We start from the raw sequence: 16,044 nt of genomic DNA on the forward strand, positions 1-16,044 counted from the left end.
TTTAATGTGATCTATGGCCTAACTGCAACTGCTAACTGTATTAAGGACAACTGGTTATTACTTTTATTTCACAAGTGCCTAAGTCTAATAAAATACATAAAAAATAATTGTTATTATAATGATTACAAAGAGAAGTAGCCAAATGTAATATACAGCCTTTTTTAATGCAACCCTTACCTTCACAAAACTTTCCTTAAATGCCGTTATGGAAATTCTGCAAGTTGTGGAACTCACAAACAGGAGACTCAGATGACTTGTGTTGAATGAAGTTTAGTGATCAGAAGTGTACCAACACAGCAACATTTTAGATGATTCCTCACTGAGAAAACATCATCCACCAACCAGGTGACTGAAGCACCAAATGTGTTAATGGCTCTTGAAGACTACAAGTACCTGGAACTCCCAAAAAGTGAGCTAGAACTTATGAAGCCTCTTGGATGTGAGGTGAAACATCTTCAAGAAACTCAAATTGTCCAGTTGCTATGATACAACTACCAGGATTACCGTGACCTGGATGATAGAGAACCTTCACAGACATACCAACAAAGCAACAATTCATGCATGCAGTGCCAGCACCAATTCTGATGAGACATTTGTACCAAGAAGTATACAGTATAAGGCAAATGGAAGGTCATTGGCTTGCGTCAACCATGCATGGTGCCAGCCATTCGGTCTTTTACTATCCCAAACATAAGATGCTAACCTTGGACACAACAGAATCATGTAGCCTGTTTGTCCCTTCAGCATTGTTTTGTCTCTGGAAAAAAATAAAACTAAGATATGGTCACTGAGAGCTCATAAGTTACTTCAGGACACCAATTGAGAATAAAGGTCAATCTACAGTACAATTTAGAATTTAGAGAGAAGTAATAATTTTCCTTCACAAACATGTTTTTTTACTGTTTTGTCTGCTCAAGCTGTTTATCCTAACCCTCTTTCAGTCATCTTCACAAATAAATATCCACTTTATCTTAACACTAAATAACCTTTGATATTCGTTCTCTGTATGAGCAGCACATTCTGAAGGTTGTCACTCGAGTCCATAACTTGAGTCATGTCATTGTCATACCTGACACTTCTGGCATGTGAAATTCTCATGTGACTTTAAGAAAATAAATACTTTAAGTGGTAATACTTAGGCAGTGTGACCTGAAATAAAAATTGAGCAATATCCAGATGGTGCAGAAAAGGCTGTGAAATTGTTTCAAAATGAAGGCCTTCATATTTTTGTTTCTGTTTAACAAAAACTGGCAATCAGTGAAACATGTTTATGGCATATGTAGATAAAACCTACAGTAATGAAAAAAATGACTAAAAGCGTAAAGTTTTTATTTGTAACATATTTAAGTTCGCTTTTCACAAGAGTCTCCATAAAAAAAACAGAAGTGTGATAGTATTTCTTAAGAACTCCTGGAAAAGATTTTGAACATTTTAAGGCACATTTTAGCTATTTTAACACATATTATGGTTGTGATAACCCCGTTCCTTCCTCCACACTGAAGTCAAGCGGCACAAGGAGATTCCTTTACCTTCAGGGCTGAGGCCAGAGCTGCGGCATTGGGGGCACTCACTTTAAATCTACTCTTGTTGTGTTTTGCAGACATCATAAACATTACCCACAAACCTCTGCTGTCTGTCACATGTAAAAACAGTGAAAATGAAAGAAGTTTAGTGGGTCATAAACATAATCATCAGTTGTTTCTATTTGTTCAATTTTGCTCATTGGAGCGATGTAACATCAGCCATCCCTGTTAAAATTCAAGCAAATTTAAAAAATGTTCTGAACTATTTGTTTTATTTTTATGAGAATAAAACATGAAAACAATTATCAACAGTAGCAATAAAAAAATCAATATTTAATCTACTGAATAAAGAGACAGGCAGAAAATATGCTCAACTCCATCCATCAGGGTTTTAGGCACAGAAACATACATTAAAAATATCACATGTTGTAGCATATATTATTCTATATAACATAAAACATTTCAACATAATTTCTTGACTTTATTACCTGCTGTACAAAAATACATTTCTATACTGCACATTGATACAGTTCATGACATCATATGTCCAAATACTGTATAGGTTCTATATGTCTTCCATACATATGTGTGTGTGAGAGTGTGTGAGAGGGAGGCTTTAACCAAAGTCAATCCTTGGACGGTACTCCAGGACCATCGGATATGTCTGAAACAGAAACAAATGCATTTTTAGATACAATAAAACAGTGGTGTGTTCAGTGCTGACCAATGTAACTTCAGGGTTTACAACAGCCATGCAACTCTGACCTTAAGACCGATTCCTGTAACTTCCTAACCTGTATGCACCTGACAACACGTGCTAACCCTATATGCTGGGCATCACCCTCCCTTTCTTTATCTGCATAGATGATGAGGGAAAAAAAGCTGGACTTATGCTTCTAATGTAGGAATGACATGACACCTTCCACTGGAAACTCTATTTATTCTTCATTACGTTACTCAGAAGAATTTACTGGTGCAACAACAGCACTCACCATGGGTTTTACTGGTATCAGGAGCCAGAATAAAGAAAGTCAATGCAGCTGATTTGTGCAAGATCTGAACAGGCATCTATGATAATCACTGTTGTCCAGGGCTACAATCTCATCAAGCATGTTCTTGGCTTCTCCTCCCAGCTGGACATGCCAGGAACACCTTACCAGAAGACGATCAAGAAAGTTCTTGACCTAAACCACCTCAGCTGTAGAAGAGCGATGGCTCTATTCTGCACTCTTCTCTGAAGACAGTTCACAGCACCACCTAACCCCACATCCCATCTACCCAGGATGATGCACTATTTCTGTACACTTTGAAATGGGCATTTTCCTGTTTTTCCACAATGAAGTTTCATGGCTTGATAATAATGACAATTTGGGAGGGACTATCAATTTAAAAACATTCCTAATAATAATTTTTTTTGTTATTTTCTCTTTGTGAGGACACCCAACCCTATCCCCACTCTAACCTGAACCTGCAAAACTTTAACCTTAGTTATGAGGACCAGACTAATTATAATCGCTTTTCACAAAAATTTTCTAATCTAATGGCGCGTGCAGCTTGTACAAGAACACACACAAAAGGAGGAGGTTCTGTTGATAGCCATACATTGTCTCTGTGAAGCCTCCAGCGAGTCATGTAGATGAACTCCAGAGTGTGATCTCTGCCCATGATCTCTCCGTTACACAGAACATCCAACTGTGCAAAAATCAGGAGACTTGATATTAGCACACCGCCAAAAGAAAAATATAAAATGAAAGAAAACCCTGACAGTGATGAGGATGATGATGCTGGACACAAATTTTAGATCAACATGTAAACAATTAACTCAAGACATCCTGAAAAACTGTTTGATTGTTAACTTTAATGAAACAACATCTGACCTTAAGAAACGTTCACTCTTGATCGGAAAATGTTGGGTTTTTTTACCTCATATGAGCTGGGAAGTTTCAGTTTCAGACTCAGAAATTTCTTTATGGTTCCCACAGTAACCCTGCTGGAGCAGCGGATAAACCTCTTCATCAAATCCTAAACAAACACATTTGATTGAGTCACATCCAGCAGCTGAAAGTGATGTTTTCAGTTTTATCACATCTGAATGGACAAATACTGAAGACACACCGTGACGCTGCTCTCGCCTGACTGTCCCGTATTATGTAGACAGTCTAGACAGATTGCGATCTGAGGGTCGCTGCGGTGGTAGTCTTTGTCACCTCCATTGTCACAATCATCACCGTCCCGACCAACTACCCTGACTTCAGGTAGCACAAACTTGTGGAAAGTTAAACTTTCTACAAACAAAATCCAGACACAGGATGAGGGATGACGCCTTACAAAAATGTGCTAATATAAACACAGTTTGTTAAAGGATTAGGGTTGCCTGTAATTGTCCCAGAAAGAGACCCAGAAGGAAAATGAAGGTAACACAAGGAAACATGAAAAAATAGTGAGAGATTAACATAGATCCAGGAGAGATGTCACATCTACATTGTCCAATAGATGTTAGCAGTGTCACATTTGAGCCATAAAAAGGAAATGACATTTTTGTGAGAGGGACGGTGATAATCTACTCAGCCGCATGATACTGCACACGCAAAGAACAAAGACATATTTAATGTATGTCTACAGAAAAGAAAATATAAATAAAAAATGTAAATTTAAAATATACGCAATAAAAGATAATAAATACAAAAACAATATATGAATATAATTATTGATACGTATAAATAATAAAAATATAAATAGCATAGAATAACTACAAGCCACTGCTATAAAACTGAGACCATGAAGCAGTGGCACATTTTTGGAGGAAACTCAGATCTGAAACATGTGGCATACATCTACAACTGATCATGGGTCATCTAGACGATAAGAGATTTGTGGGAATGGAATCACCATGATTAGAATAGAACAACAAATAAACAGTACACTTTTCACACCAGTAGTTACAGAAGAAAATTTTTTATATTTGTCATATTCACAGGACATGAAGAGTCTACCTTGGCTGTTTGCTTTAGGCTGGTTCTGCCTCCAGAAGTCAAGTTCATCCTGTTCTTCTTCTGTTCATATTAACAACAAATAAAACCACTGGAATGAACAATAGGACAATTTTCCCTAATGCAACAAATAAAGGTTTCAAACACATAAGCAACAGGCAGATTTCTGACCATTAAAAAACATTACAAAAACTGGTTGTTCTAGGCCTCTTCCTTCCTTATCCAGAACTGTGGAAGTGGGTAAGGTGGCTAAAGTCACAATATGTTCCCATGAAACACCTCTCCACACAGAACACAACGGATGCCTCATCTAATACAATCTGATTCCCTGGGAGCGAGAATAGCACATCCATTTTGTTTGTAGAGAAGACAACTCTTCTTGCCTGCCATTGGTGCTTTCATCACACTCTGCAGCCTGATATTTCTGTTTTTGTACCTGGAGGATTTCATGTCCTCTGTGGTTCTTCAGCTGACTTCTGGTGCAAACTGCAATGTCAATGCTAGTTTGGGTGTACTGCATGATGATGAACATACTCCAAACAATCAGAACAAGTCTGATTGCACAAAACTGCACAAAAGTGCTGCGGCTGCAATTCCTTTACAGGTCTGGGAGTCAGTAATCCATTTAAGAATGGCAGAGACAATTCCCATAGTTGCACACCATTTTAATATAATGTGAATTTAAAAATGTTGGAATTTTCAAAAGCTGAAACAAAAAGAGCACATGGATGCAGATTTCTAGTAAATGAAAATAAATCAATAACTTGGTGGCATCCATAAACAACCTTGAAATAATCCCAGATTAAACCCACCAATGCAATGACGAGAGGAATGGACAGATCTGTAAACTGGGATCTCGGGAGCAGAGCTCAGGCTAAAGTATAAGAAATTTAATATTGCTTCCTCTTGTGAATTTGCTGTTTAGAGGTGAGACAACATTGGTGATTGGTGGGGATTTTCCAGAATTCACAATGAGAGCTTCCATGTATGTAAAATGGAAGCCTGTAAACATGTGCAGATACCTATCGTATTGTTGCACAATTTAAAGTAAACTCACTCTCTCGAAGTCCTGGTACCAGCTTGAAAATGATTTCTTCCAGAGTGTTGTCCAACCTAAAAGAGGAACAAAACACATCAGAAAAAAGAGCTAACCCTAACTAACCCTGATCCAATGATGAAGAGGACCTTGTTTTTTAAAAGCTGCTATACAACATCTAATATTTATGATAATAATCACAATACTACTATCACTCCTACTACTAATAAAAATAGTAAGTCATACCTGAGCATCTCCAGTGGATTAGTCTCGTGAACCTGAATTCCACATTTTGGACAGTCGTTACTGTCTTCAAAGTGTTGCACGATACAGCTTTTACAGACTGGGAAAGGCGCAAACACAGGTTACTGAAGTATTATTAGCATCTTTGGTAAAAAAAAAGAAAAAAAAAAGACATTTGGCTTTGAGCACATCATTGTACATCTCATTTAGTCTGAAAAGCTGCTTAAGATTTTTCATCCAACTGAAAGGATTTAGCAATATCAGTTAACATTGGTACCAGCTAGACAGTCACCAAGCATAATCTATCTTTCAAAAATGTAATTCCAATATGTTTGAATTTCTAATGATAAATTTTTTTTTTTACACATTAGAAACCAATTTTTAGTCAATAAAATTGAAAGTGAATTGAAGTGGGCAATGAAATGTCTAGACTTTCAGTTGTTTATCTGAAGAATAAAATGGTTTTATTAATGACAGCAGGATGTGAGCCCAAACCATTATTAGAAAAATGCTTATGAATATTGATGTATTTCACTCACAGGTGTGCAGGCACTCGGTGACTGTGGTTGGTTTAATCAGGTAGCCTCGACACAGGTAACAGGTGATGAAATGATTAAAGTCTCTCACTAAGTGCTTCCTTCCTGTAGCAGCCATTTCTTGAGCTAGTACTTGTCTTATGATGTAGCCAAGCATAAGCAGCAAGCAACAGTTCTGGCTCCTGTCTAATCAATGAGGATCGATCACCAATTGTTATATAATGTTTATAAGTGGTGGCTAAAGGCTAATGCTAGTCCAATTAGTTTGACAAAAACTTGAAAGAAAGATTCAATTGCGTGAAATCTTTCTCCATCCTCGGACCATATTAGTTTGTCCTTTTTTCAATTTACAGTCTAACAAAATAAACTTTGTCCAATATGTCTGATCCTACTTGTAAATCATTCCCAGAAATCATCTCACTTCCCTCTCTGTGCTAGCGCATTAAAAATCATAATAGGTCTGAGGTCAGATGTAGACAGTAAATGCTGTTCATTACTGTGGCACCACGGCTGCTGGTGTTATTGCTAGTGTGGACATGCTGTTACTTCACATGACTTCTCACACCTGAAGTACAGAAAAGAGTCAAAGTCATAAAAATGTACAAAAAAACGAATAAATCCTGGACAAAAGTGTCTAAAATTGAAATCCATTTACATCTAAATGTTTCTTTTTTAAAAAAAAAAAAAGAAAATACTGCTGATCTGCAAAATATTGGAAAACAAGCCCCTAATCTGATAGAAACACGCCGTTATTTCCTGATGAATTCCAACAATGTTTTTATTCACCTGTTTCTAACAGGACAATCTGCACTACTGGCTGCGCACGTCTTGGAAATGACGTCACCAACTATATGCTACGGTGAAACACCGAACCCATGTGCGTGCGATTTGTCACGAAAATCTCAAGTGCGCAGTTTCTAAGCATACGCGCGCGCACGCGTCGATTAGAAACGTCACTGTTACGTCACGTGTAAAAAAAAACATGTCAATGGACGCCTCAAGCACATTACAGCATAATGTAGCGTACAGTGTCAAGCTCGCGAGCGTAGACGCAGATGGTTGGTGTGACACACCCGCACAAATACGCGCATTCCGACGTTAAAAGTTTCAGAGCTTCCTGTTTGGGCCTTTAAAACGACATCGTGGCTAAAACCTACCAGCATTCCCGCATGTTTCTGCGCGTGCAAAGTCACGCACAAACTGCCGTCGGAAGAGGCGGGGGGCTGAAGTGAGAGAGAAGGGTCGAGAAAAGGGGGAACGGGGGGAGGTGTGAGCAGCGTCAAAGTTTGGCTGGAACGTGACGCGGATGAATCCGCAAAAAATAACTAGAAGCAGACGCCTCACCTCCGGCCGCAATTAATTGCTCATACGCCGAGTTAGGACCGTCGAGGCCCAGTAGGGACGCCCATCAAGTGCCTCGAGACCCCTCAGAGTCGTACGGTTTATCCCGAAGCGAGACGCTGAACTGCTCGGTTCGGTCTGGAACTGGCCCCCCGCGCTCCCCTCCAACGGATCCGTCCGACAGTCAGAAGCAGACGCGCATCCGAGAGCGGCGGTGGGCGGGGCCGAAAAACTGAAAGTGATTGTGTAATTGTGACACAAACACACGCAGTTTGTATACATAGGGGGTTATTCTAAATAACTATTTTATATAACGCGCGCGCGCTCACACACACACAGACAGACAGACAGACAGACAGACAGACAGACAGACAGACAGATAGATAGATAGAATTAGTAAATGCAGAATTAATAACTTGTAAGATACTTTTAAGGGGCACAACAATTCACTCAAAGATATTTTTTAAATCATTTATTAATTTGTCACTACATACTAGAAATGTGACTAACCAAGCCAATGTTTTGGCAGGCAGCAGGAAGAATTTGTTTTTATTGTTTTTGATCAACAGTACTTTTTCCTGGCAGAGGGAAGAGGTCTAAATGGTTTGGCTCTCCAGAGATATTACTGGCCCTCTTTCTCACCCTGAACTGGTATAAGTCCTGGCTGTCCTGGCTGCCCTGGCTGATTGGTCCAAAACATTTTCTCTGCAGTCCTGATTGTCGTTGCAGTCTTCTCCTGTTCAGATTTGAATCACAGCCTAGCCAGACAATGATAGCGGTGAAGAGCACAGACTGAACTATTGCAGAGTAGAAGTTCTAAGGGAAGGCCAAAATAATTGTGGATTTAATTATTTAAGGGATATTGGGAAAGCAGCAAATGTTATGGAAATGTGAAAGATGTCAGTGAACACAGGTGTCAACCAGTCAACACATGTAAGCACTATGTCCTAGGACACCATCTGGTCCAGCTGCTTTCCTTCAAGTGATACTTTGCAGACAGCTCACCCACATATAATGAGCATGTCCCGGGACACCATCTGGTCTGGCTGCTTTCCTTCAAGTGATACTTTGCAGGCAGTAATTTCTCACTCCACTTTATAGATTAATTCCAGTTTGGCAGCAATCATTTGAAATACTCATAACCTCAACAACATAAATTAAGAATTACAACCAGAACTAAACTGTCACCTCCTTTATTGTTTTGGATTGATTTTAAGATGTAATTTACTAAGTTTATGGCAGTATTGTCTTGAGGAATTTATTTACCAAACCAATAATTAATTATCATTATTTTTTGGAAGGAAAAAATGAAATCTAATAAAAGACATCTTCAGATGTGTGATATTTTGATTTACATGATTCTTTCCTCCATTTCTTTTACTTTTAAATCAATTTAATATTTAGGATGATGCAGTTTCTGGTTTCTCAATGTTACATCTGTGATAGATTATTCTTGTTCTTAATTGCTTCCTGTGACTGGGGTGGTGGGAATGTGAATCTTAATCTTAGGATTCATTTAATTTAAATTTCAACCTGATCTCTTTAAACAAAGCACTGATTCCAGTAAGTGAAACCTTATCTGGTCTTGCCTGCCAACATGTCAAACATCAACATTGGTGGTGGCTTTAGACTGCCTTCTTCTTTTAAAGTTCTGCTGATGAACAACACGTCAGAGTGAGAGATTATCTGACAAACACTTGCATGCTCATAAACAATTCTGAGGCACTGTAATCAAACCCCTCCTCAAATGAGAGCGGTCACTGGTTGAAGGATTTACACAGCTAATAATAAACTAAACATGATATATTTCCACAGAAGGAATTCTGCATGGGGTCTATTTATATTAAAAGAATTCAGTGATGTATCCATGTAAGCTTTGTCACCAAACCAGCCTTAGACTACCGGCAGACATATAAAGGAGCTGTCCCCTTCACATTTAGAATATGAAGAGGGAGGGGTTAGGTCCATTCTTTCATTTAGTCTGACTGTCTGTCCCCTAGGTCCCAACTCCAACCAATAACATCATCCACATGGTTTATTTCAGATTCACAGCACTAAAAGAAAAGAGGATATATTTAAAATGATAATACCATCAGCCATTCATTTTTATGCTGATGAGCTCAACATTTACAGGCAAGTTCACCTGCACCTAAAATTTAAATAAACTAGTATGTTAAAAAAGTAGGGCTTTAATTTTGTATTGATTTTTATCACTCCTACAGTTTGTGCCATTTATCCAACTTTCCTTTTAAATTTCATATTTATTCTAAACTCATTAACAGGTGCCAAATTGTATACTTCAAGCAGTATTTACAAAGACTTTTTAATAATATTGTTTCAGGTAAAAAGGCTGATTCCAATTATTATTATTAAATCTACAACAATTTGAAAACACATCTTTTGTTTTGTAGAAAGGGCTAGAAGCCAGACAACTGCCATAAGTGCAACAGTACTCACATCTTTGGTTGCCTACAGTATAAACTATGTTAAATTCTACTAATGTATCGTATTTTCACGACCATAAAGCGCACTGTATTAAAAGGCGCAGTCTCAGTTATGGGTGCTATTTCTGTATTTAGAACATACACAAGGTATTATTAGGCGCATGCTGAAACATACAGTAAAAAATGACAACGGAAGTAAAACCGTGAGTTACGGCACATTTATTAAACAAAATATTCATTCTTCCGCCACAAAACCATCAAAGTTTTCATCTTCTGTATCTGAATTAAACAGCTGCACTATTTCAATGTCCAACATCCCGAATTCCTCTTCTTAATCATCTGAATCGGACTCACCGACCGGTTCCGGTTCAGCGTTGATTTTGTGAAAGCTCTTCCAATACATGAAGACGGTATCATAGCCCATGCATCTACAATCCACTCGCATATGGTGGCATAACTTGCCCGCCGCTGCCTCATAGTCTTTGCGAAGGAGTGTTCGCCTTCCGTCATCCAGCGCTCTGTCCGTTTCCGTGGCAGCCGAGAACCGCGGTGAACGACGACTTCTCATGCCCCGTTGTGCGTATCGCCACCGTGCTGGCCCCTTTTTCTCCACTTTGTGGGTCAAAGGGATGTTAAAAGTCAGAGGGATCTCATCCATGTTGGTGATGTGGCTGGGTGCGGTTATCTTGTCGCGGCAGTAGGTTCGGAAGATGGCCACCCTCTCCTGGTAATCCACGGGCAGCCGCTGCGCAACAGTTGTCCTCGCGTGTATGGAGATCCTCATAAAGCGAAAACACTAAGATTTCTCGATTGCCATTTTCAGCCGCATATTCGATCGCCTGCAGTTTAAAGTAAGCCTCATTCATACGCGTCTCGCTTGATCGGCGCCATTTTAGGGGATCCTTACGCGTAGGTGTGCCACTGATTGATTGGCGGAGCGTTTACCGTAGTGCACCCACCAAAGGCGCACAGCAGATTTTGGAACTCAGTCCAGACACAGGGCGCTCCATATTATAAGGCGCACCGTCAATTTTTGAGAAAATCTCAGTGTTTTAGGTGCACCTTATAGTCGTGAAAATACGGTACATTAGTGAGTCGGAAGCTCTTACAGACTCAGACTGTCACTGTGCATGTCCTGCACATGAGCACTAGATGATCATGGGTCCAAATGGTCCAGGAGGACTTCTAGCAATCACCAATAACCACAGGGTAGAGGACGTTATGGCAACTGACTGGCTCACTGGTTGGTTGAGAGTGAGCTAACACAGTTTGTGCTAAAAGTAACAGTTCATGTTAATGGGATCCGTGAACTGTCAGTCAGACCTCCTACTAATCTCGTGATTGGATATAATGAGAGATGATGAAGATTTAAAGGTGTGACCATTTCTGAGATGCTGTGAAATCATATTCACTGCATATTTATGGCCCTTCTACCAACCATTGGCTATGTTTAACATTATGATTCACTATGTGGTTAATGCTTAAGATAGTGTCAATAAATTAAGACATTTGAATAGATTTGTCTAAAAAGCCGTAATAATGGATAGACTTTTTTTCAACAGAAAGTATTTCCAAGCTAATTAAAAATTACACACGCTTGTTTTAAAGTCCAATATGTTACTTTCAAAATAAGGCATCAACTCAGTCTTAAGAGAAAGCATGTGTGTGTGTGTGTGTTTGTGTGTGTGTGGTGTAAAGGCAGTTGGTGGGCGGGGGCATCAAACATGGCAAATGAGCACATGACTGCTGCAACTTGATCTGAGTTGAAGATTGATGCAGCTCCAGTATTTAAGAGAGAGAAGGTGACAGCAGCACCGACAGATGGGCAGACATAGATCACACAACAGGACTTCAGCTCTCTTGGACTTTAGAAAGGAACATGGGCCTGCACAGTGTGGAGGAACTGGTAAATGCAAGTTTTGATCAGAATGGACTTAACAACAGAGGGCTGAAGGTTCAAACAAAAGACAATTTCGTGGCTGTGGCTGATGTGGTGTCTTCTGCTGTTAAATGTTCTGTATGATTTCCCTTTGCTTTGCTCTTTAGGTATCCTTAAAAATTCTTTGAAAATAACAAGGGGTAAAACAAAAAAAATGTTTTTTTTCCTGAAAATGGATAAAAAATGTCCCATTTGATTTAATTTAACATAAAAACAAATACTAAAAGGAATATGAGGCATTTAAAAAAAAAATCCATTCAAATCTCTTTTAAGGTTCGCTGATGAATTTAAAGTGAAAAATTTTACTCACCTCTGCTGAATAATAACCTCGTGGTCACAAACGTTCCATCTTTCAGGTGTCTGGTAAAATCCATGAAAGCAAAGAGTTAGATGACTTAGAGGGTGGGGAGTATGAGACAGCTGTCAATCAAGAGAAGGAGGATGATCGATGGTCCAACAGGGAGTTGGTGGGTAGGAGCCTTCCACAGCAGCTGGCCAGTGGCAGTGACCAAGAGGAAGTCATTGTAGCAGCGCTTAATGTAAGAACCTGATACTGTACTTACACAAGAAGGGAAAGGAAAACAAGTCCTCATGACAACAGACTGAACCATGTGGATTTCTGGATGGGAGAGATTCACTTGTGTACCATATACAATAGCAATGATTTTGCAAACATGCGCAACTGTCAGTTTTAACCTCTTACCACAAAGACTGAATTCCTTTTCGTGTCTGAACTTGCATTTATGTATAGAATTAATCAGTATTTTTCCATTTCCAAATTCTTCCTGATTATAATCCTACTATTTAAATGGCATTTTAAACAAAGTTCTAATTGTATATTTGGGTTATTACAGTGCAATAATTATTGATGTAAAAATCATAAAGAAAGCAAACAGGCTTTCACCAAGATGTTTGTGGCTTTTATTAAAAATCCTCAGGACATACAGCACTTCCATTTGTATATTGTTGGTCATGTGACCTCTTAAACTCATAGTGGTTCAGAATACACTGTGTTGTGCTGAAACCTCTTTCTGCATTGTCAGAGGGATATAAGTGGAAGACTTAAGCTGGAGACGGTGGATGACCTTTTCATCATTCTACAGCTCAAGAAAAGGAGGAGGGAAAAGAAAACACCTATCCACAAGAAACAACCAGAGCCCAAAGCTTTGGTTAGGTTTCATTTTTAACAGTCATTTTATAGATGTAATTCTGAGGAAACTGTGAGTCGTCATTACTCTAATGCAAAAAAAGACATTTTTACATATTTTAGAGAACTACTTTCATTACTCCAAATTATTTATATGGCTGCTTTTTCCTCCCATGCTGAGCTCTTATTGATCTGACTTCAGTCACATTAGAATTAAATTAGGTGCTGACAAAAATGCGCGTTCACATTATTTTTGTTATCTCAGCCTGAAAATGTGAATGGAGAGATGTTTCTAACAGCAGCTCTGGAGAACAAACCTTCACTGGTGGAGAAATACCTGGCTGATGGAGGGAACCCCGACATCAGTGACCATGTGAGAATTGATTCTATAATGTGTTTATTTTATTCAAAATATTAACATAAACAATAATTAAAATCAGTGAGTATATAGTCTATCAATACCAAGCCTGCAAGCCATGAGTAAAGTTCAGCATCAATGACAAAGTCACATTCTCCAAAATCAAATTAAAGCTGAATACTAAACTATAGTGGCTCTGTATGCTAACAATCTAATAGGTTCAATCAGGTTCACTTTACTCCATGAAGTTTTTATTATTAAAATGTGCTACTGCTGCTGGTGGAGAGTTTGTGGTTCTGTATGTATGTTGCCTTCACAATATAAGCCCGCCCATCCATCCATCCATCCATCCATCCATCCATCCATCCATCCATCCATCCATCCATCCATCCATCCATCCATCCATCCATCCATCCATCCATCCATCCATCCATCCATCCATCCATCCATCCATCCATCCATCCATCCATCCTCTAAACTCATGAGGTTGTGTGTGAGTGTGGAGCTGGGGCCTGTACAAGCTTCAAAGACATCAATTTACATATATACAACATAGAAACCATTAACACCATAAAAGATCAAGTAAAAACTATAACCACAGTAACAAGTTTTTCAATATTTTGTTGCTGAATGTTTTGAGTTGGTGAAGGTATGTATCTGGTAAATTGTTCACAATTGTTTAGTTCAGGAGAACAGCTCTGCACAAAGCTTCGTTCAAAGGGCATGTGGAAATCGTGAAAATGCTGCTGGAGGCTGGAGCCTCGATGCACAAAAAGGACAAGGTAGGATTTAGGACCAGAGAGAGAATGAATAATAACATACAGATACAGATTACACAGCTCTGTAATTGGGTTTCAGCTGGAAGCCACAGCGGTCCACTGGGCCTGCAGAGGAGGAAGCCTTCCAGCTCTACAGCTCCTCCTTGACAAAGGAGCCAATCTCGCCTACAGGGACAAGGTTAGATGAATGGATACCCAATATGTTCTGGATGAGGTTGCCACTCCATTACAATGAGAATACACTCTGTGGAGCACCAGAATGTATTTGATGAAATGTGGTTTCACATGGATACTTTGAAGCATACAGTTGCCATGCTAGGAATTCAGCTTGTCACTATGGAAAAATTAAACTACTCATGATATGAATTTGGTGCCTCAGTACTTTCAAAATATGTACCTGTGATGTAATAGTGTCCACTTTAAACTGGTTAAAAGGAAATAAGAACACTGATGTCATTTATTTAGCTTCACAGCACTCCTCTTCATGTTGCTGTGAGAACTGGACACTGCAACTGTGCAGAACATCTCATCCACTGTGGAGCTGATGTTAACGCCAAAGACAGAGTAAGAAGCCAACACACTTGAAACATAATTCGAAGCAAGTTAGGAATATAACCTCTTCAGTTCTAAGTGATACCACTTAGTATTTTGACAATAAAATGAAATTACTTGTGATGAAAAACTGCTGTCTCCTTAAAGATATCCCTTTGAAGATTTATATGTCAATATTTCCTGTTTGCTTCCTTGAATTTGTTGGTTTGCTGTTTTATAATGATTCTTTTCAGCATTTTCTAGCATTTCATTTACGTAAGAATGAAGTCGTGAATTAAATTGAAAAATGCAAACATCATCTGTTAAATCAACTGGTCAATGATTAAAATGATGATTATAATTAAAATTTTAATTTATTTTTACAAAAATGGATTGTGGAAAACACACCACATAAGAACAGTAATAATATAAACCAGACTGGTTTGTGACCAGCTAATATTCTGACCAGGATGGAGACACACCGATGCACGACGCAGTGAGAATCAATAGATTTAAGATGATCAAGCTGCTGATGGTGTACGGTGCCAGCCTCAACACCAAGAACACTGTACGTATCCAACAACATCCATGCGGTCTCACAGATCCAGACAAAAATAAAAACACTCAAAATAGAAAGGTCAATGTTAAGTATTTTGCCTTTGGGGATATTTCAACCCAGTAAATTAACATTTGTGAAATTTAATAGAGGTCCTTTTGGGGCACTAATGAAGTTGTGAGATCTGTTTTTTTTGGTTTTTGAAAAAATTAAAAATTACATTGTTTCAGTTCTCTTGCTGGGAGTCTGTTAAGTAGCAGCTGTACAATGGAAAGAACATTTTCAGAATTTCTGTTCTGATCTGATTTTTGTTTCCCTGCTGCAGGATGGGAAAACCCCAATGGAGACTTTGTATTCATGGCAGAATGGTGCTAAGAAACTACTCTGTAACTTTAGTCAGATTGGACATGACCAGTAGAACCCAGAACATTCTTGTCAAAACAGGAAGCCAATATGAGATTGAGGCTGTGCAGTGGTTAGAGCAGATAATGATGCTTGCCAATTGCCATATAAAAAGATTGATATATGTGAGGCTAATGGCTTTGGGGACCTGAACAGATGCTGTAACTACACAACGACATCAGAGGTTCAGCAGTTTGACCCAGCTTTTTGCAGGGTACA

General features: G+C 38.8%; 2 protein-coding genes across 5 annotated transcripts; one reads left to right on the top strand and one right to left on the bottom strand.

Annotated features, from left to right (window-relative positions):
• Positions 1 to 1,312: 1,312 nt before the first annotated feature.
• LOC115246440 (polycomb group RING finger protein 5-B-like) lies at positions 1,313 to 7,874 on the bottom strand. Of its 3 annotated transcripts, XM_029835393.1 has the most exons (10): positions 7,673 to 7,874; positions 7,486 to 7,551; positions 6,332 to 6,893; positions 5,796 to 5,892; positions 5,571 to 5,626; positions 4,517 to 4,576; positions 3,639 to 3,808; positions 3,447 to 3,545; positions 3,126 to 3,215; positions 1,313 to 2,187 (listed from the first exon to the last, which is right to left on the bottom strand). In XM_029835393.1, exons 3-10 carry the CDS (start codon positions 6,483 to 6,485, stop codon positions 2,140 to 2,142), a joined length of 774 nt encoding a protein of 257 aa, XP_029691253.1. In that variant the 5' UTR covers positions 6,486 to 6,893; positions 7,486 to 7,551; positions 7,673 to 7,874; the 3' UTR covers positions 1,313 to 2,139. The 3 variants fall into 3 exon arrangements, with proteins under 3 accessions (XP_029691253.1, XP_011615861.1, XP_011615863.1); XM_011617559.2 differs by having other exon boundaries at positions 6,332 to 7,551; XM_011617561.2 differs by having other exon boundaries at positions 7,486 to 7,874.
• A 3,955-nt stretch (positions 7,875 to 11,829) lies between these two features.
• On the top strand, positions 11,830 to 15,889 carry LOC115249671 (ankyrin repeat domain-containing protein 1-like). 2 transcript variants are annotated; one of them, XM_029835725.1, is made up of 9 exons: positions 11,859 to 12,019; positions 12,409 to 12,591; positions 13,096 to 13,221; positions 13,465 to 13,572; positions 14,241 to 14,339; positions 14,416 to 14,514; positions 14,802 to 14,900; positions 15,337 to 15,435; positions 15,749 to 15,889. In XM_029835725.1, exons 1-9 carry the CDS (start codon positions 11,993 to 11,995, stop codon positions 15,839 to 15,841), a joined length of 933 nt encoding a protein of 310 aa, XP_029691585.1. In that variant the 5' UTR covers positions 11,859 to 11,992; the 3' UTR covers positions 15,842 to 15,889. The 2 variants fall into 2 exon arrangements, with proteins under 2 accessions (XP_029691586.1, XP_029691585.1); XM_029835726.1 differs by lacking the exon at positions 12,409 to 12,591 and having other exon boundaries at positions 11,830 to 12,019.
• The last annotated feature ends 155 nt before the right edge of the window (positions 15,890 to 16,044 follow it).

The sequence above is a fragment of the Takifugu rubripes genome, chromosome 4 (genome assembly GCF_901000725.2).
Source record: "Takifugu rubripes chromosome 4, fTakRub1.2, whole genome shotgun sequence".
Lineage (NCBI taxonomy): Eukaryota > Metazoa > Chordata > Actinopteri > Tetraodontiformes > Tetraodontidae > Takifugu > Takifugu rubripes.